The sequence below is a fragment of the Leptodactylus fuscus genome, chromosome 6 (assembly GCF_031893055.1).
Source record: "Leptodactylus fuscus isolate aLepFus1 chromosome 6, aLepFus1.hap2, whole genome shotgun sequence".
Classification (NCBI taxonomy): domain Eukaryota; kingdom Metazoa; phylum Chordata; class Amphibia; order Anura; family Leptodactylidae; genus Leptodactylus; species Leptodactylus fuscus.
This window is the reverse complement of record NC_134270.1, coordinates 110969364-110997168: the sequence shown is the minus strand read 5'-3', so window position 1 is coordinate 110997168 and position 27805 is coordinate 110969364. Positions and strand designations below refer to the sequence as shown.

At 40.8% G+C, this 27805-nt stretch overlaps 1 protein-coding gene across 1 annotated transcript in view; it reads left to right on the top strand.

The window, feature by feature from the left end:
• The window catches only part of CDH26 (cadherin 26), a 60038-nt gene that overhangs the window by 3252 nt on the left and 28981 nt on the right, over window positions 1-27805 (top strand). Inside the window, exon 2 of the mRNA XM_075277004.1 lies at window positions 24882-24935. Coding sequence (XP_075133105.1) covers window positions 24882-24935 — 54 coding nt within the window. The remainder of the gene's footprint in view (window positions 1-24881; window positions 24936-27805) is intronic.

Genomic DNA, 27805 nt, shown 5'->3' with positions numbered 1-27805 from the left:
TACATTGGAATCTGCATGTACTGTAAGTGTTTGGCAGTCTGCACTAAAATCTATGAGAATTGGTGTTTTTTTGGGGCAGATTTCCTTGCCAATAACTGCAAGTGACATTCACTGAGGGTATGTTCACATATGGTGGGAAAGGAGTTGCAAGAAAAAGGCCGCATGTAAGCGTACAAAACAGACAGCTATAAATCATATATTTACACAGTCTAGTTACATTGCCCTGCAGATAAACAGCTGTATAGCTGTACAGCTGTAACAGCTCTTATATATATATATATATATATATATATATATATATATATACAGTCCTATGAAAAAGTTTGGGCACCCCTATTAATCTTAATCATTTTTAGTTCTAAATATTTTGGTGTTTGCAGCAGCCATTTCAGTTTGATATATCTAATAACTGATGGACACAGTAATATTTCAGGATTGAAATAAGGTTTATTGTACTAACAGAAAATGCGCAATATGCATTAAACCAAAATTTGACCGGTGCAAAAATATGGGCACCTCAACAGAAAAGTGACATTAATATTTAGTACATCCTCCTTTTGGAAAGATAACAGCCTCTAGTCGCTTCCTGTAGCTTTTAATCAGTTCCTGGATCCTGGATGAAGGTATTTTGGACCATTTCTTTCTACAAAACAATTCAAGTTCAGTTAAGTTTGATGGTCGCCGAACATGGACAGCCCGCTCTCAAATGATCTGAAAACAAAGATTGTTCAACATAGTTGTTCAGGGGAAGGATACAAAACGTTGTCTCAGAGATTTAACCTGTCAGTTTCCACTGTGAGGAACATAGTAAGGAAATGGAAGACCACAGGGACAGTTCTTGTTAAGCCCAGAAGTGGCAGGCCAAGAAAAATATCAGAAAGGCAGAGAAGAAGAATGGTGAGAACAGTCAAGGACAATCCACAGACCACCTCCAAAGAGCTGCAGCATCATCTTGCTGCAGATGGTGTCACTAGCGACTAGAGGCTGTTATCTTTGCAAAAGGAGGATCTACTAAATATTAATGTCACTTTTCTGTTGAGGTGCCCATACTTTTGCACCGGTCAAATTTTGGTTTAATGCATATTGCACATTTTCTGTTAGTACAATAAACCTCATTTCAATCCTGAAATATTACTGTGTCCATCAGTTATTAGATATATCAAACTGAAATGGCTGTTGCAAATACCAAAATATTTAGAACTAAAAATGATTAAGATTAATAGGGGTGCCCAAATTTTTTCATAGGGCTGTATATATATATATATATATATATATATATATATAAATGAGTTTCTGTCTGTCTGTTCTTTACACGCAACCAGACGAATGGACTGATGTTCACCAAATTTGGCACACAATTACATTAGGTGTCCAGGAAGGTTTTATACAAAGTCTTAGTTCTGTAGGATGTACTGTTCCTGAGATACAGTAGTCACAAAAAATGACTTGCATTTGCCAATACAAGCCTTCAAGTATTTCACTCATATTCCAACTGCCATACACACAACCACATGTCCGTTATGCTCGCAGACGCTTAGTCTCCTTGTGCACACAGCTTTACTCCAGGTTTCCATAACAACACAGCCATTTTACTTCACTGCTGTAGGTCAGCTTTAAAGGGGCAAGGTGCTGTGGATGACACTGTTACACAAGGAAATATAAAAAAAACACGAAAACTTGGTGATCTTTTACTGTTACACAAGGTCACATACACACAGCTTTACTCTAGGTTTCCATAACAACTGATTGCAGGTTTTTTCACTGATATACAAACTGAGATACACATGATCACATGACAATTATGGACCAATGGAAACTCACAGGTTCTTCAGTCTTGACATACACACAGCTTTACATCAAGTTTCAATAGCAACCAAGCTATTTATGACCTGTATTAGTCAATAGCAGTTTGCAGGTCTTTAAATATTCAGTTGTATGACGTGTATCAGCCAATATAACTTCACATTTAATATACCAGGTTTCCATAACAACACAGCGATAAATAGACTATACCTATACTGGACTGCCATACTGGATGTCAGCATTCTTATAAATTGAAACGTATTTAAACTGCACACAAACGAGATACTTAAATTCTTATGGGGCCATAAGACAAACAAAAAATGAAATATACCGTGCGAAGCCGAGTCCTTCTGCTAGTATACAATAAAAACCAATACTGAACTATCAGCCCTGATCAAAGTAACATGCATCAGTGGTATCTGTAAAAACTATATTTTCTGGGCTGTTAAAAAGCATTTTAGCTCCAAATTACCCATATGAAACTCACCCACAAGGTCAGATCTTAAGATAAATTCCTCTAATCTCAACACATCTTGAAATCTTGTTTGACATCCTGTCTACATAGCATGTGCAGCTCTGAAACTGCTTATCTCTGTGATACCACAAGTATAGCTGTGAAGACTTACAATAAGACCATTATGTGGATTATTGTTCAATTCCTTTTTCGATAAAATAAGGATGTTTCTTTCATGACATTAGCTTGGCTATTTGTGTCATTGTGTTCATTTTTTCATCAGATTGTCTAAAGCTCTGTTTACATCCGTCACATAACATACATCATTGCCTTATAGGGCTCATTCACATCACATTTTTAGCATTGGTATAGTATAATGGATGCAAAAGTGGATGCTAAAAATGGAAGAAAGTGGATTCCATCGGATTACATAGTCAGTGTTAAAACATAGTCTACGTCATTTACACATAGTAATTATCAGTGGGTATCAGAAGACAGACCACACAATATTGGAATATTGTGTAAAACTGCATAGAAATATGGAGTTCAGAGGTGCACATGTACATACTGGCAATACAAATGTATTCAGATTTTCCCTTGCAACATCTCAGTCAAAGGGTTGATAGGGAGAAGTTTAGAGCCTGTTTGCTATTAAATGGAAGTTAGATAGGTTAGTTAAGCATATTGCAAATATGTTAATCAGCACCCCTGACACAGTAGCAAAAAAAAAAATAAATTAAGTTTAGAGAACACTGGATAAGTGAAACAAAAAGAAGTTAATTTTAAAGGACACTGGACAAGTGATCCACAGCACTCAGTTTAAAATTGGATTTATTTAGTTTGGAAAATTGATGGGAAACTAAAAACTATGCATAAATATATCAAATGTCACTGCCTAATGATGTATGTACAAACTGGACTTCAACTATCACAAGAGGACATCCACTCTCTCTAGAGGAAAAATATCATAGAATACCATAAAACCAAAATACCATAAAAGAGGTGAGACTGTGACATCTCTACTGTAAGGGCAATGAGCCTATGGAACCTCTACTGTATGAACAATAGTTTTTTATGTTTTTTTTTTTTTTTTTTGCAAAACAGGTTAAACTTCATGGATATATGTCATGTTTCAACCTTGCTAGCTATGTACCTATGTTATTACAGTTAGTCAGATCCAGTGGCGTAACTAGGAATGGCGGGGCCCCGTGGCGAACTGTTGACATGGGGCCCCCCCGACCGACACCGACGACCTCGACCGACCCCCTCCTACGCATTCCTGTGCACTCTATTTTGCCCCATAGTGGCCCGTGCACACAGTATTATACCCCATAGTGGCCCCTGCACACAGTATTATCCCCCATAGGGGCCCCTGCACACAGTATTATCCCCCATAGGGGCCCCTGCACACAGTATTATCCCCCATAGTGGCCCCTGCACACAGTATTATCCCCCATAGTGGCCCCTGCACACAGTATTATCCCCCATAGTGGCCCCTGCACACAGTATTATCCCCCATAGTGGCCCCTGCACACAGTATTATCCCCCATAGGGGCCCCTGCACACAGTATTATCCCCCATAGGGGCCCCTGCACACAGTATTATCCCCCATAGTGGCCCCTGCACACAGTATTATCCCCCATAGTGGCCCCTGCACACAGTATTATCCCCCATAGTGGCCCCTGCACACAGTATTATCCCCCATAGTGGCCCCTGCACACAGTATTATCCCCCATAGTGGCCCCTGCACACAGTATTATCCCCCATAGTGGCCCCTGCACACAGTATTATCCCCCATAGTGGCCCCTGCACACAGTATTATCCCCCATAGTGGCCCCTGCACACAGTATTATCCCCCATAGTGGCCCCTGCACACAGTATTATGCCCCATAATGAACACCCATAAACAATTATTATACTCTGGGGTCTTTTCAGACCCCAGAGTATAATAATCGGAGACCCAGGGGGAGAACAACATAAAAAAACCCTCTGTTACTCACCTATCTCCCAGTTCCTACGCTGTCGGCCTCCAAAGTAGCCGCTCTTCAATTACGTCAGACGTAAGGCCCGGCTCATGTGACGTCAGACGACTAGGCCGAAGCCTGCCCGGATCGTGGAGAGGTAAGTAACATGTTTTTTATGTTTCTTACCTCTCCCGGTCCGCCAATCATTATACTCAGGGGTCCGAAAAGACCCCCGAGTATAATGATAGCAGCGGTAGCGGCTGTCACTGGGCCCCTAATGTCCCGAGCCCTGTGGCAGCTGCCTCCGCTGCTATGGCGGTAGTTACGCCACTGGTCAGATCACTCATTCTATATAACAATAGTCTCCTTTTGAGCTCTGACCACCTCAATGCTTCTCTGATGCACAAAGTGTTTTCTGTATGAGGAGGAGGTCAAGCTCACAATACAGGTCTATTAGATTCTCAATCTGACTCCAATTTCATTGTTAGTTTGATCTGTTCATAAAGAAAACACTTTGTGCAATAAAGGAGTGGAGGTCAGTGTTTCAAATGGAAGCACATAACTTACTGACAGCTTTATTGTGAAGCTATTCAATAACATTATACCACACACATGCTCATTTTCATACCACTGCAATGTACATAAAGGCTTCAGGAAATTTCAGCTCTGCTCCCATTTACTTGAATAAGAGTAGGGCTTCTTATGGCCGTACACCATGTATACAGCTTCCAGGTTCTGAAAGCAACTGGATCAACTGATCAGTGTGAGGTCCGGATGTCAGACCCCACCGATCAGATACTGGTGACTAGAGATGGGCAAACTTATTCATCCCATACCAGGTTCAACTAGAATATTCCAAATGGTATTTAATGAAACCGTACAAATCCCAATTAGCCTTGGACAAACATAAAAAGCTGAGACCACATGTATTGAGTGAGAAATACAGAAGAGACGTGTCTTGTGACTTACTGTACTGTATGATGTTCTAGCTCCACCTGACAGCTTCTCAGCCAATAGACAGTGGTAGGTGGACACCTTATAATGCTGATATTCACTATATAAGGTGCTGTAAGCATGATCATGAGACATTCTGAAAAGCTTAAATTTTTGCATGCAATAGTTAGGAATAGGAAAATTTAGTCAGATTTAACCAATTGCAGGCAGATTAGTGATATACTTTTTTTCTGAAGGTTTTTTTGGGCAAGAGTTTAATTTTTTTTTCATTAAATACATAAAAATTGCTGTTACTGCCTGCACTGATCTGGAACATTTTTTTGTTCATGTTTTATTGTTGTCTTCTGCCCTGCTCAACCAATACACAGTGAGCTAGACTATTAATCTGAAAAACTTTTAGCTTCCTAAGCATTTTTTTGTTCCTGCTCAAATATACAGTATTGCCGCCTGTACATAAAAAAATATGTTATTTAAGTGTTTATTTGCTGTTCACCCAATATACAGTCTAATAGCTTGCACTAATCTGAAAAAAAAAAAAACTCTTGAAAAAAAATAAAAGGAAAAATAAAACAGGACAGGGAAAAAGGAGGGGAAGAAGAAACATTTTGCAAATACTAACAATAAGAATGTTGGTGAGTGCAGGCCCTTGATATGACACAGCCAGGAGAGGAGGCTGACCATAATTACTCCCAAAATGATTATGATGACAACAACCACACTTGCTAAAAACACTAACCACGGCTGGGTCCTGGGACTGTGCACAAGCAGGCAAGCATGGCAGCAATAAGTCTATTATTAGCATCAAGCAGAGGAAGAGTACTGAATGGAAGTGCTATAAAGACAAAATAGGGGAATTCATTATCTTCCCAAAGGGAAGAAAAAAATGGAATATTATTAGAAAAAATTGGAATACGTAGGTTACTGCAGTGTTTAGGGATGGCACTGCAACTGCCAGTTGCACATGTACTCAGGTGGACTCTGCTCACTCCCAGTCCATCTCACTCAGCCATAAGTAAAAGCAGCAGCAGCCAGGCCCAGTACAGTATCTAGAAATTTTTCAGGTCGCAGCACCAACCAGAGCCACAACTGTCAACTGAGACGCCCCGACTTGACCAGTAGGTACAGTCGTACCTAGAGAGACTTATATTACAGCAGATAACTGTGACGCCATGGAATTTGGGGCTAGTAGGTTAGAGCAGCAGAAGGAGCTGGCTTTCATTTATTGGTAGGGTGACTTTATGGGCATTGTCTGTCTTTCTTCCTGTACAAATATCTTTTTTTTTTTTTTTGTGTTATGTGTTTATTCTAAAGATGAATTGAAGACTGTACAGATTTGTTGTGCTCAGTATCCATAGGTCAGCATAACAGCTGCATTCATAAAAAAAAAAAAATAATTCCTTGATATTTTCTGGAAATATAGTTGTTGGTATACAGAAGATAGATGATGTCAGGGATAGTAGTAACAAAGTCTGAACCCTCAAGCTGTCATCACAGTATTTTATGCTTAAGAAACAATAAAGCTGGATATAAAGTCCAGTACCTCCCTAAGCTATGGATATTGTTACTCCAACCTACATTATAATTTATTGCAGTTTTAGGGTGCATGCACACTACGTAACGCCGGGCGTGTATGAGAGCCGTACACGCCGGCATTACGGCAGACTGCCGAACACTTCCCATTCACTTCAATGGGAGCGCTCGTAACAGCGGCGTTTACGAGCGCTCCCATTGAAGTGAATGGGAAGTGTTCGGCAGTCTGCCGTAATGCCGGCGTGTACGGCTCTCATACACGCCCGGCGTTACGTAGTGTGCATGCACCCTTATAGCGTTGTGGTGGATTGTTTGAACTTATTACAACAGCAGAACCATAAAATATCTTCATAAACTTAGCAGATACAAAAGGCTCATGTGCTATTGTTAGGAGGCCGAGCTTTGGGGAACTGGGCACTTTGGTCCTTTCTCTGCTCTATGTTTAAAAAGGAAACATTTGCATTCATATAGGCTTGAACAAGCTAATACTTCATTGTTGCAGATATTGTATCTGATGCTTTTCCAGTAATTTTGAGTGCCTATGAAAATAATTAGCTAGGGGTGTAACTGCTAGTTTTCTAACATAGATGGATGTAGATGTGGGACATTTTTGTCGCACTGCCGTTTTCTAAAGATGTGTTACATTGTTCCTTCTTTGGCCTGTTCCCCATTTTTTTAAATGAATGTGGGCAGAGTGGGGTGATTGGCAAGGCAGGCCACAGTGGTGATGCCTTGGCCCGAAAAATGTACTGTTGTGAGTTATACCTGAAAACTAGTGTGAACTATGCTTGAAATAATTCAGATACACTTAGTGCCAGTGGGGAAATAGATTAAAACTGACGTACAAAGCATGAGTCTTTATGAATTCCTCCTACTGTGCCGAAGCCCAGATATTTACTGTATATACAGGGCAATACCAGCCAACTATATTTTTGCTTTGGATGTTTAAAACGAGAAGCAGAAAACATCTTTGAAAGTCACCATTTGGCTGCGAGGGACTAAAAAAACAACAGTTGTGTTTTATGTGAAGCTGTAATAGGTTTCCCATTGAAGCCTGTGCGGCATGTTCTATACTCTGATTCCATGCAGAGGCATGCCATGAGAGCATGGGCCATAATTCTGGTGTTATCTGCATCAAAAAACTATATAACATATCTTTGCCATATCTACCAAATAATTAGACATGTTTTAGACACTTTTGTGTGTAAAGGATCTGGGCTTCACATGAAAGGGCCACGACTGTAAGGAAGGTGGGCATGGCCTAAGATGCAACACCATTTTCCTTGTATAAACTAACCCAACTAATAAGAGGCGTAAAATTAGACGAAGCAGTCTAATAATGCGACAGTTCATTCAACAGACTTTTTGAGGGGGCGTTCACACTTGTGACCCTGTGCACCCTGTGTCAGTCCTCTGGGTTTCTGTCCTATTCCCCAGAGAAACTTCATAGGGAACGGCTTCCTGGCGGTCAGTTTTAAAACCCATTCATTTGAATGGATTTTAAAAGCAAATCTCCGGTGTCCGTCTGCAGTCTCTCAGGGAAACTGTTTGTTTTGGCCGGACACAAAGTTGGATATGCAGTACTTTGTGTCTGGCCAAAAAAAAAGTTTCCCCGTGGAGAGGCTGCATATGGACACCGGCGGGTTGCTTTTAAAACCCATTCAAATGAATGGATTTTAAAACTGACTGTGGGGAAGTTGTCCCCTATGCAGTTTCTCTGGCGAATAGGATGGAAACCCAGTGGACTGACACAAGGTGCACAGGAGCGTAAGTATGAAAGCCCGCTGATAAATTTGTTAGATTGTCAGTAAAGTAAATCTTCCCTATGGAGTTTTTTCTGTTGCGATAGTGGCATGTCCCATCATCTACTACTGTATATATGCAGAGGTTTTATCTCTTATACGTTTGGTACTTAACAGATCCTGTATGACAGCACACGTAAGTTCCATACTATGGAGCTTACGGTGTGTCTGCCCTGTTTTACACGCACCCGTGCACACAGCTTTGCCGCTCGCAGGAGCCATAATCAGGCATGTGATGGCAGCAAATGGGGTCTATACAAATATACATTTTACATGCCAAAACTCGCCCCTTCCAATGAAGAACACTCCTTAGAGGAAAGTACAATAGAAGTAGAACCATATCACAAATAATGAGCTTAAGTCATAGATTTCATAACTTCAGTCTTTGTTCAGCATTTGTGAAAGGGGAAGGATTGCCTAAGACACACCATTTTTAACATGGCTTATCCTATTTGTTTGCAGGGCACAGGTTCCTTGGCTGACACTTTTCTTTCTGGCAATGGTTCTGAGCATGCTCACTGAAATGGACATTTATACTAGATCACTCTACAGATATAGATAGTTTAACATGTCTTGCTGTCTGTTCTAGTTGTCCAGCCAAGCTTCCAAGTTGCAATGACACTTGCCTTTGTATTGTCAACCTAATGGTCCATTCACACAGAGTTTTTTGGTGCTGATTTTGACGCTGAATCCTCCTCAGAATCCACGTGGAAAAAAAGTCTTCCATTGACTTCAATGGGTTCCTTTTTCTGCTAGCGGAAAAAGGAACCCATTGAAGTCAATGGGAGGCTTTTTTCCATGTGGATTCTGGGGAGGATTCAGTGTCAAAATCAGCGCCAAAAAAATCAGTGTAAATGGACCCTTAAATGTCAGTAAAGTCAGCACAGCACAAGTTCCTACAAAAAAATAGCGTAGGCCAAAAGATGCATGGGTGAAGTTATACATGATAATCTGTGGCTCGGGAATTTCAGTTGGATCTCAATTTATGATATAGAGACAGAGGAAATGTCCGTCAAAATGAACCATTGTCTGGGTAATAGAGATGAGCGAGTACTGTTCGGATCAGCCGATCCGAACAGCACGCTCGCATAGAAATGAATGGACGTAGCCGGCACGCGGGGGGTTAAGCGGCTGGCCGCCGTCAAAGCGGAAGTACCAGGTGCATCCATTCATTTCTATGGAGTGTGCTGTTCGGATCGGCTGATCCGAACAGTACTCGCTCATCTCTACTGGGTAACAATTGTTTCCTTAATATTGTCAGGGCTCGTTCACATCAGCGTTCGGGTCTCCGTAGTTCAGGTTTCCGTTTCCTGCCTAAAACAGAGGCAAGAGACGGAAACCTGCAGGAGTTTCTCTCACCCATTCATTTGAATGGGTGAGAGAGATGTCCGGCCGTGAGCGGCGGTGAGCGTTTTATGCTCTCCGCCGCGAAACCAGGTTTTATAATCCGGACACAGAGTCGGACATGCAGTACTCTGTGTCCGGATAAAAAAATCCGGTTTCGCGGCGGAGAGCATAAAACGCTCACCGCCACTCACGGCCGGTGAGCGCACTGTACATGTCTTCAGCTCTGCTAATACTGATCATGCTGGGGATGAATTAAAGTTAATAATTTCTATGTAATTTCTCAGGGCTGTATATAGGTCATACTGTGTATACCCATACTGTACACAGGTTATTTAATTGGCGGGATGGGAGTTGGTTGAAATTTTATTTTATTTTTTGATGGTGGGGTGGATAAACATGGTGCTTAGTTTCCCCTAGAATTTACTTGTATTTTGGTCTGGTTGATCTTTGGGCTCCTGCTGGGTGGTGCCCCAGGGAGTGGGTTATTATATATGGTAAACTGCCATTCTGGGAGTGATGGTGCCCCTGAGTCTGTGCTTACGGTAATTTGGAATGATGGAACAGATTGGCGGCCAGACCTTTGTAGCTCCAAGGACTTCCCCCTCAAGAGGAAGGGGTTTGTATAGACTTGAGAAAAGTTATGTGCTGGTGTTATTATTGCCCTATCCTATATATGGCATCTATCGATAATGGACCGGACAAAGAGAGGATCACCACGCTCAATCAATCGTCATTTAAAAATATATTTCTCTTTATTTCGGAAAAGGAAAACACAACGCGTTTCGGGCTTATCGCCCTTTTTCAAGTGTATAGACTTTAGTATGTAGATTGCCTCAGTGGTTTCTGAAGAAGTCCGTTTTTATTCATATGCTAAATAGGACTTCTTCAGAAACCACTGAGGCAATCTACATACTAAAGTCTATACACTTGAAAAAGGGCGATAAGCCCGAAACGCGTTGTGTTTGCCTTTTCCGAAATAAAGAGAAATATATTTTTAAATGACGATTGATTGAGCGCGGTGATCCTCTCTTTGTCCGGTCCATTATCGATATTGCTGACACCTAGGGTGACGTGGATCCTGCTGGCTCATCACCAGGGGCAAAGAAACCTCCCTTCCATAAGTGGTTTAAAAGCCGAAACAAACAGTTGTGTATACAACTTTTCAAGGTGAGAAGCTCTCTTGTCATATTGATCATCTTATTTTACGGTACCTCACCATATGCAGCTCGGTGCTGTTCTCTGTTCCTTATTTACCTATATATGGCATCTAGTGATCTATATGTGATCTCCATATCAGGACTGTATACTGAGTCCTGTGTAGATACAGGTATATGGCAGCTTCAGTCACTTTACACATGCTGTTCTGCTGATACTGCTTCCTATAAAATGTCCGCCCTTACCTCATGTCATGATTTTCTGCAAGTTTGACACGTTTTATATGGGGTTTTTGATAGGTTTGTTTAGGTGCTTTGTTCTGCGCAGTTGTGTTTTTTTGCATGTCTGGGATGGTACATTCTGCTGGTTACTGGTATTTGGCGCTGCTGGAAAGATATTTTGTGTTTCTATGTAGTATTTGGTGTCACTAAGTGTATTATGTGCGCTGCACTTATATTGTGCTCCATGATAGTATTTCTTTGCTGGCAAGGTCCCAGCATCACAACAGATTGACTGGTGAGGCCCGAAATGGAAATGTTTGAAAAGTCCTGATCTATAGAATGGGAGTCCTCCAACCACATTCTGTCTGTCTGCTGAGGCCAGTGTTGCTACACTTTTTCCATAACTTGTGAGTTACAATAAAGTTAAAGTTCTTTCCATAGCTCCTATTCACGTATCGTATATGACATTCACATAAATGCCATAAGACAGCAAGCCCAACTGTTTCAATATTCTCAGCCTCCTCTCAATTCAGAGATTAGATGTACTGGCCAGAGGCAATGGGAATGGTTGTGGGTCCCAGAATAAGTGCATGTTCTGTGGATGTGCCGTAAATGTCTAAAATGGGAATACCCTGTGAGGTTAGAAAATGCTGCGGAAAAGACTGCAACAGAAATACTTTGGGTTTTTTCTGCAGAGTTTTTCATAGAAAGTCCGTCCATGTTATACCTATTTAGAAAATATCAGCATTTCCATAGGTATACTTCATATGCTGCGATCTTCAAAAACGCAAGACTTTTTGAAATCGCAGCTTTTCTGCTGTAGATTTTTTTCAGCAATGTGTGGATGGAACTAGCCAGAATCCCATCCACTTTGTAGGCACTATAAAACGCTGTGTGGACTCTGGCCTTAGGGTCCATTCACATGGAGGAAAATGGTGAGGAATTTGGTGTGGAATTTCAACGCTGAAAAAAAAGCCTCCCATTGGCTTCAATGGGTTCCTTTTTTTGCTAGGTATCCTTAAGGGACATAGCAAGCAAACTGAATTACCCAAAATCAACAGTGGCCTATGTCGAACGTGCCCCGAGTTGGCAGACCCCCGAAACTGCAGCCGTCCAAAATCGGTGAAAGAACTTACCTGTCTTTTCCAAGCCGAATGGAATAAAATACTACTAGCCATCATACAAGGACTTGTGGAAAGCATGCCCCAGAGGGTTGAGGCTGTAATTGCTGCTCGTGGAGGATCTACCAACTATTGAGTAGGAATAAATGTTATTTTCTATTCTACCACAGGTATCCAAATACTTATTGGTAGACAGTGTAGTATCTGGAGTTTCAGAAATGAATGATGATTGTCCTTGAACAATAGAAGTGATTAAGATGGAAATGTGGTAGCCATAAATGAATGAACAAGGAAGTAGCAGAACAACTTTCCATGGAATCCGGTTACAAGGATACGGTCTCCTGCAAAGTCAAATAAAGCTATGATCACATCTGTGTTGTTGTCTCGCCATTGGAGACTTCATTGCAGTGTCCACCTGAAAATTGCAAGGAAAAAAGCATACTGATTTCAGTTTTAAAAGAAAGGACACTGGACAGACACCATTATAGTCAGTAGGGTGCGTCAAACTGCTGTTTTAGCGGCCCACCTCTGTGTTGTTCGGGTCCCCTTATGGACAGGAGAATGGAGAGCCGATGTTAGTGTGAACCTAGTGCCAACTGGAACGCTAGTCATGTGAGTAATCCATCCATGATCGTACAACCATTTATAGAACTTTATTTTTTTGTTACTTTTTATGTTTGGATAGAACAAGAATGCTGTGAAGTATTATATATTGTCCTCTATATTGGTCTCTCTGCCACATAAAATATTCTATTACAGATTTTGCATGGTGTCCTCTGTTACTCCTCTGTATGTGTGGGTGTTATTTTGTCACCATATGGCAGTTTTATTTTTAGCACTCTGTAGAGAAAAAATCTATGAGTTCTATACGGCAGAATTATTATTATTTTTTTTCTTTTTTAAATGTAGATTGTGAGCCCCACATAGAGCTCACAATGTACATTTTTTCCCCTATCAGTATGTCTTTGGAATATGGGATGGAAATCCATGCAAACACGGGGAGAACATACAAACTCCTTGCAGATGGTTTTATGCCCTTGGCGGGATTTGAACACCAGGACTCCAGCGCTGCAAGGCTGCAGTGCTAACCACTGAGCCACCGTGTGGCCCCCTATATGGCAGAATTATATATGTGGTGAATCTGTAAATTATATAAAGGGTTCACATCTGGTCTTTTGTATCTTGTATCTTTACGTTTTGTTTATAATAGGTGAATCATGCAAAATACTGCAGTTTTATGTACAACTGATCTTTTTGGCAATATTGATATATTTTTAAGGTTTTTTTTATATGTAAACAGCTCTCAAAATTGATATTTAATCTATTTATTGTGTCCTCCAGTTATAATGTCATATAATACACCAGTAATGTTATACAGTGCACAAATAATTCATTATTCAGGCACTGTATGGTATTAATATTGTATTATTGGAAAACTGGATGGTACTATTATTGGGTAATATAAGAATTCATGTGCGGTAAAAACTGACATCCAGCGCGTCCTCTTGAAATAAAATAACTTCTTTTATTGATTCACAAAACCTTAAAAAACATGACAGTCACAGACACATGGTGGTATGGTTGAGTAGGATAGATGTAGCGTTAGTAGCTGACGCCTTTCGAGATGTCTATCTTAGTCATATAAGAATTACCTGGCAATATTACAAGTTCTTTATTATGTGGGTCAAAACTGACCTTGGAAATATGTATTCCTATTTACACAGGGAAGCAGCGATCCCCCAGAACAGAATTAAGGACCCTTTTCTAGGACGATACATTTTGCACTTTTCTGCTAGTTTTGACTCTATCTCTTGCAGAGGATTTTATAAGCACGTTACTGTTTACCCACTTTTATGTACGTAGTTAGATTTATAGCATGATAAAACTTTATGCCTTATAAATTAGAGTTACTGAAATATTTATGAGATGGTGAACATGAACATGGCTTTTGATGTTTCAGAATTTGCTTTTCTTCATTTCTGTTCTACAAGTTTAGACTGGAACCTGTTTAGCTTTGCCCATCCATATGTAAATATTAGCAATGAAATCACCCTAAGGAACAGTTCTTATGTTGCAGCGTATAAACCTCTTGTTTATTGACATGGGCAGTATTCCACAATTACCGTTGTTGTTACTAAATTTAGAAAATGCATCAAAGTGTCCAGTTTCAATAAGTAGTATTATATTTCTTCTGCTACCCTCTCCACACTGCATGATAGCCAAAAGTAGCCACATTGCAAAGTCTGTAACAAAGCTCCCATCCACCAGATGTTATTTATAATATTGGTGTCTTTCTAAATGGTATTCGAGAATTTAGGCTTCTTTAGGCACATAGGCCCAAGTATTGCTGCAACTTCTTCACCCTCTATAGCTACATTTAACAGAATGGAAAGGTAATGTGTAAAATTCACTTAGTTGGAGCTGCTAGGACTGTAATCTCTGTCACAGAAGTGAATGGAGCAGCGGTCATGCAAGCGCACTGGCACTCCATTCGCATGGAGGATGATCACTGGGGAACTGGTGTTCGGGATCCCAGCAATTGGACACTTATCCCCTGTCTTGTGGATAAGGGATAAGAGTTGATAATGGTACCGTGGAAAAGGGAATCTTTCCCACAAGGGCTTAAAAATGTATAAGGAATCGCCTACCACAAGCCTGCCTCAGGCATGTAATAGAAGTCTATCATATATACAATATACTGCAATACAGAAGTAATACAGTATATTGTATGAGCATTGTATGAGCAATCAAACTAATAGAACTAAATATAACAGTTTAAAAAAAAAAAAAAAAGTACAACCAAATCCACTTGTTCACACGGGAGAAACCTTTTCCACTGTGTGAATTCTCTGCGCATCTAGCCGCGATGGGATGCCGATGCAGTGCATCCCATTGTAGCATCCTGATTAGGCTTGAATGAATGTGCCTAATCAGGAGTGAGTCTTGCGCCGTGGATGCCGCAGCTGTCTCAGCCGCCGAATCTGTGGGAAGATAGCGCATGTCGCTTCTTTTTCCAACTAGCTGAAAAAAAAGTGCTAGCAGGGAAAAAAAGCGAGTGGCTCCCATTGAATTGAATGGGAGCCTTTTTTGCATGCAGATTTTGAGGCGGATTCCACGTCAAAATCCGCCTGCAAAAAGCTCTGTGTGAACATACCCTAAAAGTTTCCTCATTTTACGCATAAAAACATAAATATTTCAGGTATCACCGTTTATGAAAATGCCAAAAGCATTAAACTATAAAAATATTTATCACGAATGGTCATCATGATAAAAAAAAACAGGTAAATCTGCAAATTCTCATATTAAGTCAAATTTATTCTATAACTATTTATACCTCACCCCTTACGTGCCCCACCTGCAGTGCTGTCCCCCCCCCCCCCCGCCTTTGCCTTGTGGGCGCAGTGGACCAGCCCAACACCAGTGCTCCCCTCCTCTCGCCCCTGGCCCCCCAACTTTTTTCCCTACCCGCTCCTCCATTCCCTCGCTCGCTCCCTCCTACCCCGGAGGGTCAGAATATAGAGATGAAATGAAATTTTACTTTGGAAAAATATAACTTTTTAAAGACATTAAGACTTAAACACTGTGCAGTATAAATGATACAAAACTGGCATCATGATTATTGTAGTGACCCACAGAAGAAGAATGATATAAATATTTCAGCTTCCCAATACATCTTATGGGATATAAAAAGTAGCCATTAGGATGTACAATTTGTCCTGCAATTTAATACATTTAGAAAAATTCAAAAATGTGAGGCTTTTGAGAAGCAGGAAGTAAAAAAACAAAAAAAAATAATTGAAAACTTGCTGCAAAGGGAAGGGCGTTAATACTAATAGGTGGTTGTTTTTTCTTTGAATCTTTATGTCATTGTACCTAAAAGTACAATGACCCAACTGTAAATCACATGTCCCATTCATTTTATTCCATTGTCCTCTGCGAAAATGCTGAATGTTGCAGATTTCAATTCCCACCTGATTCCCCTGACTGAGCATTAAAATGTTTCTACAGACAGTGCTACCCATTGTTACATGGTTGACCCATCATTACAGTGTGATTCCAGAGAAAGGCGGGTCCTATTATGAGGATTATACTCAATTATGTAAATGTCTATTTCTAACTTGTCCCTGCCACTCATTTGCTATTAGACGCTGGAGGCGAATAGTCTGTTCCGTATATAAAGTGCTGTCCCTTAAACTGGAAACACCATTGGGCGTAGTTTTTTTGCGCTGTTTTTTTACATTGATAGTAATTGAAAGACAGATGAAGTTTTCAATCAAAGAGGAGATAATGATCAATTTATGGCAACGTTGATCACTGCTACGTAACACCCATCTGTCTAGCTTAATCCTGTAATGACGGGACATTCGAGAAAAAATTTGCCTCAGGGTCGTATAGAACATGGTGTAATGTTTTCTGTTGTTCTTTATGAGGCTAAAGAAGGAATCATCACCTGCCATAATTATAGGTTTACTAACTATTAACCATGATTTATGAACAAGGATGGGTCTTTCTTTTGTCTGGCTCACATGTTCAGATTGTCTTCATTTTCAATTGCCTTGAGCGTCAACTGTATAATCTGCTTGGGACAACCAAAAATGTGGTCAAGTTCTAAGGTGTCTGTATCATGGAGAAGTTGGTGTTTTATGTTGCATTTACTGTAAATATCTACATAAGAACATGGTAGGAAATAGAATTAAAACATCATTTTCTATCATGCATTTCAGTAGGGGCAGGTGCATAAAAAGTAGTGCAAATGATAATTGGGACAGATAAACATCACATCCAATCATAGTGCTGTATTCAATGAATGGAGTCTGATTTTCATGGGTAAGTCAGACACTGTTATCTTGCTGTACTTGATAATCCCCTCAATATAATTACAGGTATCTGTAAGACATGAACTACATGTATTCCATCAAGGGAGATCATGCAGTTGCTATGGGTATCCTGGACTGAAGGGCTAAAACCATGTTGGGTGCATTCATTGTTATTGGACAGATACATAGACAAGTACATAGATGTATGTAAACCTTCTGTAGTGTTCTCAGTGGGACTCTACGGGACACTACGTCATCAAAGTGACAAACCAATAAAACATATATCAGGTAGTATACGTTGTAGTATTCATTCTTATGCAGTGGTAGACAGTGGCCAATGTATTGCACTATATGCTTATAGCAACACGTCACAAGCTTCTGCCTCAGGTATATGTCAGTGAATAACATTGATATATATCTCCTCTGATTAGATTGTAATAAAGGGATATTATACTATTTCACTGAATTTAACAGAAAAAAAGTTGTGGTGTTTTACCAGACACTGTATTATGGATCTAGTCTATTGCATAAGCGTTGCTTCTAGGATTAAATAACATGGTGCCATACAGAGGCAATTTAGGGCATTATATAATACATACTCCACTTGAAACCCATCCCTTATTATCTTGGCCATAACTCCAAAACCAACCCAGTTTATATTCTCGACATAATCCTGTGTTCTCAGTTTATTCTAAATCCCTGCACATAAAGAAGGGGGTTGAATTTTCCTCAGAGAGTAGATAATGCGGTTGTATACCGACCTACCTAATGACGATACCTTGTAGTTGCTTTCTGCTGTTTTGCCTATGAAGAAGTGAAGGTCATAAGTGTGTTGGGCTATTGTATCTGCCAACCCCCGTTTTTTTTTTGTGAGCAATGTAAGTCTATTGTAGATGTTGTCTACTTGACTGTATACATGGTGTATATACTGCTGCTTTCATTTGCCATTATAGTAATGGCAATAGTTGAAGTTTTCTTTTAATGAGTTAAAGGGAATGTATCACCATTTTTTTTATTAAAACCATCAAAAGTGACATATATCATTTTTTTCTAATGTGTTTTCATTCTCTGATTATAGATTTTTAAATGCTACTTTCTGTACATGATCATAGGGGCTGCCATTTTGCTTGAGCTTTTCTTTCTGTTAACAAGATTTAGTGATATGCTTTACAGACGTGTAATGACAATAGATAGCAGTTGACTAGGGACGACTCACTGAGGTCTATGGGAAATTCTTCTAGGCAAACTCTATGTGGGGAGGAGGAGTAGATATCATTGATTGTCAGTAGTGGATGCAATGAGGGATCAGTGGTGTTATCTACAGAGGTGTTATCTTCTACTCTATTCCTGACTGAGATAACTACTGCAAAGAGAACCACTACACAATTGGCAACTGTTAGTCTAATATTAGACCTGTGGTCTAATATAAATAATGACGTGGAAAATAATTAAAGTATAAACAAAAATATGTTGAAAAAAAAAGGTCATTTTCTGGTTACACATTCCCTTAAACCCACTCATTTCCATACCCTGATGTACCTCTCTGGTTGTATTTACCTGCCACAAAACGTGCTAGATCCTTATTTAGCAAAACATACATTCCACACATTCCTTAAGATGCACAAGCTGCAGTATCTGAAGCACTGGATCTCTCAGTGACCGTTTTCCTGTTGTTACTTTATTATGGGCTGACCTTGCCCTATCTCCTCCTGTAGGGCTTACAATGTGAGACCTGTGTATCCTTCAATGGGAGGGTTGTTATGGCATACAGTGTCCATATTAGGACATCCTCAGATATCAGAGTCAAACATCAGATTAATGCTAGTTTACAGCTCTGATACCTGACTTCTGACATCTGATTTGTCTGACACCTGACTCTGATACCTGACTCTGACACCTGACCCTGACACCTGACTCTGACACCTGACACTTGACACTGATACCTGACTCTGACACCTGACCCTGATACCTGACACCTGACCCTGATACCTGACTCTGACACCTGACCCTGATACCTGACTCTGACACCTGACTCTGATACCTGACTTTGACACCTGACTCTGACAACTGACACCTGACTCTGATACCTGACTTTGATACCTGACTCTGACACCTGACTCTGACAACTGACACCTGACTCTGATACCTGACTCTGACACCTGACAACTGACTCTGATACCTGACTCTGACTTCTCACTCCGTCAGAGATCAGACTCAGGCATCACATACAAGCCAGCACATACACTATGCCTCCCAATGATTGGCCAGGATTACAGAGCCCCCTGCTGACACTCAGGAGTAGAAGATACAGTGTATATAGGAGCTGCAGGCTGAGAATCTCAGATGAGACCTGATACCTGACTTGTGACTCCTTCATAGATCAGACTCAGACATCACATACAAGCCAGCACATACACTATACCTGCTAATGTTTGGCCAGGATTACAGAGCCCCCTGCAGGAGTAGAAGATACAGTGTATATAGCAGCTGCAGGCTGAGAAACTCAGATGAGACCTGATACCTGACTTGTGACTCCTTCATAGATCAGACTCAGACATCACATCACAGTAGAGCTGATTGGATGAGACTCTTGCAGTAATTGTCATTGACAGCATCTCCACCAATCAGAGCTTCTGAGGGAGGGAACTTCATAAAGCTGCTGAAGTCTGGAACGTTCCTCCCTCAGAAGCTCTGATTGGTGGAGATGCTGTCAATGACAATTGCTGCAAGAGTCTCATCCAATCAGCTCTACTCCTCCTCTACTTTGTGCAGGACTTTTCTTTCTGATGATTTTTTGGTAAAATCTGCAGCAGGGTCTCCTATGGAAGATTAGTTGAGGTTCTTTGGAGCTTATTGGTGAATTTTTGTAGCACAATGTTGTAGGTCCCGCCCCTTTACTGTGAGTCTACGCCCCTTTTTTCACAAGTTTTAAAAGTATTTAAAACACTTGATAAATGTGGTGCCCAACATGTTACAGGGTTTACTTGGTGAAAATGATACTAGAATTCTGGAGCATTTCACTTGATAAGTTTCCACCATTGTATGTGCTGGCTTGTATGTGATGTCTGAGTCTGACTTCTGAAAGAGTCACAAGTCAGGTATCAGGTCTCATCTGAGTTTCTCAGCCTGCTGCTGCTATATACACTGTATCTTCTACTCTTGCAGGGGGCTCTGTAATCCTGGCCAATCATTAGCAGGTATAGTGTATGTGCTGGCTTGTATGTGATGTCTGAGTCTGATCTATGAAGGAGTTACAAGTCAGGTATCAGGTCTCATCTGAGTTTCTCAGCCTGCAGCTGCTATATACACTGTACCTTCTACTCCTGCAGGGGGCTCTGTAATCCTGGCCAATCATTAGCAGGTATAGTGTATGTGCTGGCTTGTATGTGATGTCTGAGTCTGATCTATGAAGGAGTCACAAGTCAGGTATCAGGTCTCATCTGAGATTCTCAGCCTGCAGCTCCTATATACACTGTATCTTCTACTCCTGAGTGTCAGCAGGGGGCTCTGTAATCCTGGCCAATCATTGGGAGGCATAGTGTATGTGCTGGCTTGTATGTGATGCCTGAGTCTGATCTCTGACGGAGTGAGAAGTCAGGTGTCAGAGTCAGGTATCAGAGTCAGTTGTCAGGTGTCAGAGTCAGGTGTCAGAGTCAGTTATCAAAGTCAGGTATCAGAGTCAGGTGTCAGTTGTCAGAGTCAGGTGTCAAAGTCAGGTATCAGAGTCAGGTGTCAGAGTCAGGTATCAGGGTCAGGTGTCAGAGTCAGGTATCAGGGTCAGGTGTCAGAGTCAAGTATCAGTGTCAGGTGTCAGAGTCAGGTGTCAGAGTCAGGTATCAGGGTCAGGTATCAGGGTCAGGTATCAGGGTCAGGTGTCAGGGTCAGGTGTCAGAGTCAGGTATCACAGTCAGGTGTCAGACAAATCAGATGTCAGAAGTCAGGTATCAGAGCTGTAAACTAGCATTAATCTGATGTTTGACTCTGATATCTGAGGATGTCCTAATATGGACACTGTAATGGCAGGCAGTGTGCTGAAGAGGGAATTTCATTGTTACTAATGTTATTGTAGCTTTTTTGTTTGTGAACATAAACTGAAAACAATGAATTATAAAGAGAAAAGATACATTCCCATGTGGCATTGGCAGTGTGTTCTGTATACCCTGGGAAAGCTAGTTTACACATAAAACATATCCAAAGGCCACTATTCACAAGACAGATGCAAAAACAATGGGGCTGATTTACCAGGACCCTTTTCCACGCTGATCTTGATCATCCCTGCTATTCTGGGGTGTGTGCCTAATTTTTGATGAGGTCCCCGTCTGGTCATACCTGGTCATATATTAGGGGCATCCTCTGGGGGTGCATGTGCCCAAAAAGAAATCTACATTAGCCTCTTGCTGCCTTAAATTTCTGACCTAACCAGTGGCAAATGTCAGAGGCACTTGTCAGAGGTACGGCCAATTGTATAGGAAAATTGTTGTACTTTTCTATGCACTGAAACAGAAATGGTGGAGAGACCATCCTGGCAGAGGCCAAAATCGCACTCTTTTGTCCTCTGGTAGGTGAATAGTGGCTTTTTCACTGCATAGATTGAATGTAAAATGAATCTAAACACTCCCTGAACTTTCACTCCAGTGAGGGGAGATAACACAGACTACAGATAGCAGACATAAGGAAAGAGCTGGATTTGATATTCCTTTTAAAGCTATTAAAGTAACAATGTTTCATATGATATGGCCAGTAATGTGTTTAGGTTCTGGTAAACCATTATGTCTTTGCTGTGGTCAAGTGTTAACAAAACATCATCTCAATTTGTCATCTAACATGCAATATATATGATCATAGTTAACTAAGGCAAATCTCCAGCTATCAACAATTTTGCAAAAATGAATAGTGTAGGTGAATATAAGAAAGGTTGGAATATATTTTAATAAAGAAATATGTATCCTTTACTTTTTAGGCTGAATTACTTTCTACAAGTCTATGGAGAGTGGGAGGAAAATACACTCAAATAATTGTGGCCCAAATAATATATGATAGCCTCACTTGGCGTCTCATGGAACGGAATGGGGGTCGGTATTCTATTTGAATTGACTGCTACGTATTGGATTATTGCAGTAGGTAGTGGTCATTAATTTACTCACCCATCCACACTCATGTCCAAGCTGGCCTCTGCTGCCATCAACAGGGTGTGCTGTGCCAGATACTGTAGTGTCGTGATGCAACGAGCAGCGCTGCCTAGAGGAGGCAGTAGAGGCCAGCCTGGACAGGAGCATGGATGGGTGAGTTAATTATTGGCCACTACCTATTGCAATAATCCAATATGTAGCCATCAATTCAAAAAGAATGCTGACCCCCAGTTCATTCTATGAGATGCCGTGTGAGGCTATCCCCTCAGGCATCAAAAACAAGACTGCGGTCTGGATTTGACCCATGGGCGTTGTGTTTTATGCCTGTGGTATAGACGAAATACAATTGTATTCATAAATCAGTATTCCAAAGGTGAATGAAATTTTGCCCAAATTTTTATTGACTGGTCTGGAGCAATTTGTTAATAGACATCCATTTTCCACACTATGCCTTAAGATGACAGCAAACAAGTATTTCAGCCATGTGTCATTGGGGTGTGACAGATTTTCTTTGGGCTTAAGGCTGAGGCCCCACGTTGTGGAAATGCAGCTTTTTTTGTTGAAGATTTTGTTGCGGTTTTTTGAACCAAAGCCAGGTTTGGATTGAGCAGAAGGTAGAAGTATAAAAACTTCCTATATATTTCCCAATCCTTTTGTAGACATTCTTGACTTTGGTTCAAAAAAACCACAACAAAATCTGCAACAAAAAAGCTGCATTTCCACAACATGGGGACGTAGCCTTAGGCTGGGGCCCCACAGGCCGTAAACACAGCGGGAAAAAATCATGGTTTTTTACAGTATCTGCAAAGTAGATGGGATTCATGTGAATCCCATGCCCACTTCGCGTTCCAAACTGCAGCACTGACACGCTGTGATTTCCAAAACTGGCGCGGTTTTGGAAATCACAGCATGTCAATTATATCTACAGAAACGCCAGCGGCTTTCCCGTAGATATAATGGTAATGGAAAGTCCGTGGAGAAAAACTCTGCGAACTTTCTGTTCAAAGCGCTGCAGGAAGAACAGTGATGCATTCCCGCCACGGTTTTTCCCGTAGAGCTTTAGTGCTGCAGATCGTCCTGTGGGGCTTTAGCCTTAAGTGGGACAGAGTAGGGAAATGTTTTAAAACACACATATACACTGATCGTTTGTAAGATTAGGCAGTTAAATAGCTAAATAAGTTCAGAGGAAACACAAAATGCGTTTCTTCTATAAAAAAAAAAAAAAAAAAAAAAAGCATCTCTTCTGCTACATATACCCTTATATAAGAATGAGAAAATCATGACCACCAAATAAAATAATGGCATTTTATTATTACATGTATAAAAACATACATAGGTGAAAACGCAGGGATAATTAAATATATGGACATACCCCAAAAGACTGGCAGTTGTAATTGCAGCAAAAAGTGGCTCTACAAAGTATTGATATAGGGGGCTGAATACTTTTGCATGTCACACTTTTCAGATTTTTATTTGATAACATTTTGAAAATCATGTAATTTTTGTTCCAGTCCACAATTATCTGCTAGTCTCAATAAAATACATTTACATTGTGGTTGTAAGGTGACAAAATATGAAAAAGTTCCAGGGGTATGAACACTTTTACAAGGTACTTTAATGTATTGGTATTGTGACTGCAAATCCCGTCCTGACTACTTGTCTAATCACACTAGCTGCAACTGTAATATGGTTAATACAGTATAATATTGAGGCTTTGTGGGCGTCTGATTCAGGCTTCATAGACACCGTAAGATCCTTCACATACTGAAATATCAATATTCAAATGATATCATTTATTTGTAACATTAATTTTTTTTTATTGCTAAATAGATTAATTGTGTTTCATTCTTTGTGCTGGTAAATAGGAGGCATATTTTGAGTAGGCCTTTGAGGTGCATTACAAAAACACCAGTGTGAACTCACCCTATGGAGCGCTGCATGTATGTTAATTGTATAGGGCTAAATTGAACTTAGTAGATGGTTTGGGCAGCCATTGCCCCCCCCCCCCCCCGAAACCTTAGGCTCCAGAGATCTGCCTAAACCACCTATATTATATTCTGCTCTTGAGTGATCCCTCTTTTGTGAGATCAATAAGGGTCCCAACTGCTACGGTAGATCTGCAGACCCACACATTTAACTACCTTGCTGTTTGTAAGGCATTTCCCTCCCCACTAGATATACTGTACATGTACATCCTGAGTCATCATAATTTCTCAATACTGACATATGAGATTAGCTGTTTCTTTGCTTTTATTCTGGAATAGCTGGATGACCCCAACATGGCCACAACAATCACTCTTGCAGAGAGTTGTCAAATATTTTCACTACAAATGGATCAGATTGCCTTACAGTATCATAGGAAAGTTGGGTGGCACATTTTGTAGGGTTTAAAGATCTAGAACCTACCAAAGTAACCAGTAACTGCTCTTCCACTATTGATAAGAAAAAGGTTTCTATATTTCTAGGAAATATGATTCTTATATATCAACAGATTCTAAATATTAATGTATTCATTTTAATTTAGATAAATATATTCAACGTAAACAAAATTAACATCTAATCTAATCCCTTGCTTCATTATCAGGTAATTGCCATGGGAGAGCGGCCAAAGAAAGCGATCCAGAGGCGCATAAAGCGGGTATGTAGCTGCAGTACATAAGTAAATAAGTAACCCACATTGTTGGGTGTGATTGAGAGGTTCATGACAGACACAACCACACCTAGATTAACCCATTACACTGATGGAATCCATCTATTTATCTAACTGAAGCTTAAGGCTGAGTTCAGACGGGGTTTTTTGGTCAGAATCTGCCTCAAAATCCTGACCAAAAAAAACAGCTCCCATTGAAATCAATGGGAGCCAGTCATTTCTTTTTTCCGCGAGCGGGCTGTTCGGCTCCTGGAAAAAAAGAAGCAACATGCTCATTCTTTAGGCGGATGCTGCAGCCGGTACAGCCGCGGATGTCTGCATGAAGACACTCCCTCCCGACTAGGCCCATTCATTTGGTCCTAATCCAGAGCGGAGTGCCGTGACTGGATGCCGGTGCACTGCACTGCACCGGCATGCAGTCGCAGCTACCGTTTTTTTAGTCCGGAATCTAAGGTAGCCTCCACCTCAAATTCAAGACCAAAAATACTCTGTCTGAACTCAGCATAAGGGTCCATTCACGTGGAGCAAAATGGAATTTGGTGTGGAATTTCAGCGCTGAAAAAAAGCCTCCCATTGACTTCAATGAGTTCCTTTTTTGCATCACAATTTTCCACCGTGTGAATGCACCCTAAGGGGGTCGTCTGGGGCTTTGAGGAGCCAAACCCAGGGGTTCCAGGCTTGTTTCTGACCTGGTCCATGTGCTTGGAACCAGCAGTAAGCACCCAGTCGCAGCCCCTTCTCCTACTTTGCCAGATCCCAAAACATAGGTAACTAGCAGTGAACATAGGAGAAGAAGGAGGATGTGGAGAGATGTGCGACACATGATCTGGTTTCAGGAACCAACACAAAACCCCTGGGATCTCTTCCTCAAAGCTCTGAAGGAAGGAAGTTGGCTTTCCTAGAAAAAGTCTTAAACTCTTTGCATGCACTAGTCAATTTTCTATTTTTATAAATTTAATTTTATAACAGAGGCAGAAAATACAATTACGCACACATGAATCAAATATGCATTATTGCACATCCTAGTAAAAGAAAAAAACAAACCCTAAAGCGATTCCCAATATAATAGCCATCACAGCCCCAAACGAGCCAGCATGGGTGCTCCAATAATAGACAATACAGCCTACTTCTAATTCGGGGAAGCCATTTGTTCTCAGTGCATTTTGAGACCTAATGCATTTTATAAACACAGAATACTACTAAAATACATCATAATTACAAAATGTATTACACTAACACATTGTATTTCAGTTTTATTTTGTAACATAATGGGGGTACATTATACATAGTTCTGTATATTGCTCAAGTGGAGCATATTACTCAGAGATGTTAAGCTCCCCACAGCACTTCAATAATATCTAGCACATCCGACCGCAGAGCCTCCCCACAGTCACTAGAACAGTCTTCCATAATACCTGAACATGCTAAACAAGGCAGTGGAGTTGCTAGGCCAAACCACTGAGTCTGACTCATACCTCCCAACTTTCAAGGGACGGAAAAAGTACGGTGTACGGTGCGCTATGCGTGTCGTGGAAAAATTAGCCCCACCCACTTCTATGTTGACTCCACCCATTCTCATCCATTTTCCCATGTGCCTCAACACAGTATATTGCTCCTGCAGTCACCCTAACATTATATGCCCACAAATTACAATATTCTCCTCCAATTGCCCCATATTTTTAAGTCCCTCTCCTCATACCTTACTTTAAACTGGTGAAAACTAGAGGGGGACATTGAACTGGGGCAGCTGGAGGGTGACATTAAACTGGGGGCAACTAGAGGAAGACATGTCACTCTCCAGCTGCTCTTCCAGTTCATTGTCCACTCCTCAATCTGTCCCCAGTTTTGTTTTCTTTTTTTGACTTCCCCCACCTTCCAAAGCCCATAACTTTTTTATTTTTCTGCTCTCAGAGCCATTTGAGGTCTTAATGTTTGTGGGAAAAATTGTTCTTCATGAAGGAGCCTTCACAAGGAGTAACGCTCCGCGCATTTTGCCCCAAATTACACGTGTAAAAATACACATGTAAAATGTAGTAAGCCATTGAGTTCAATAGCTTTTTTTTTTTCATATAGCGCACGCAAAATTACTTTACTTTATTTTTACTTTTTGGTAGAGTTGGAAGGGACCTCAAGGGCCATCGGGTCCAACCCCCTGCGAGTGCAGGTTTTCCTAAATCATCCCAGCTATATGTTTATCCAGATTCCGCTTGAAGATTTCCATTGATGGAGCGCCCACCACCTCCCGTGGCAGCCTATTCCACTCTCTCACTACCCTCACTGTCAGAAAGTTTTTCCTAATGTCTAATCTGTATCTCTTTCCCTTTAGTTTCATCCCATTGCTTCTTGTACTTCCTTGTGCTAATGAGAATAGGGTAGATCCCTCTGCACTGTGACTACCTTTCAGATATTTGTAGACTGCTATTAAATCTCCCCTCAGCCTTCTCTTCTGCAAACTAAACAATCCCAGCCGCTCCTCATAGGACATGGTTTGCAGACCTTCCACCATTTTGGTTGCTCTTCTCTGGACATGCGCTATACAAAAAAAAAAAAGCCATGGAACTCAATGGCTTACTACATTTTACACGTGTATTTTTACACGTGTAATTTGGGGCAAAATGCGCGGAGCTTTACTCCGTGTGAAGGCTCCCTGATAGTACTATTTATTACTCTGTAAAGTATACTGGGAAGCTGGAAAAAAATTCAGAATGTGGTGGATTTGAAGAAAAAGCACATTTTTGCGACTTTCCTACAGGCTTCTTTTTTACGGCATTCACTGTGCAGCCAAAATTACATGTCAACTGTATTTTATATTTTACGATTTTGATAAACCCTTAACAAAAATTGAAAACTGTGTCAGT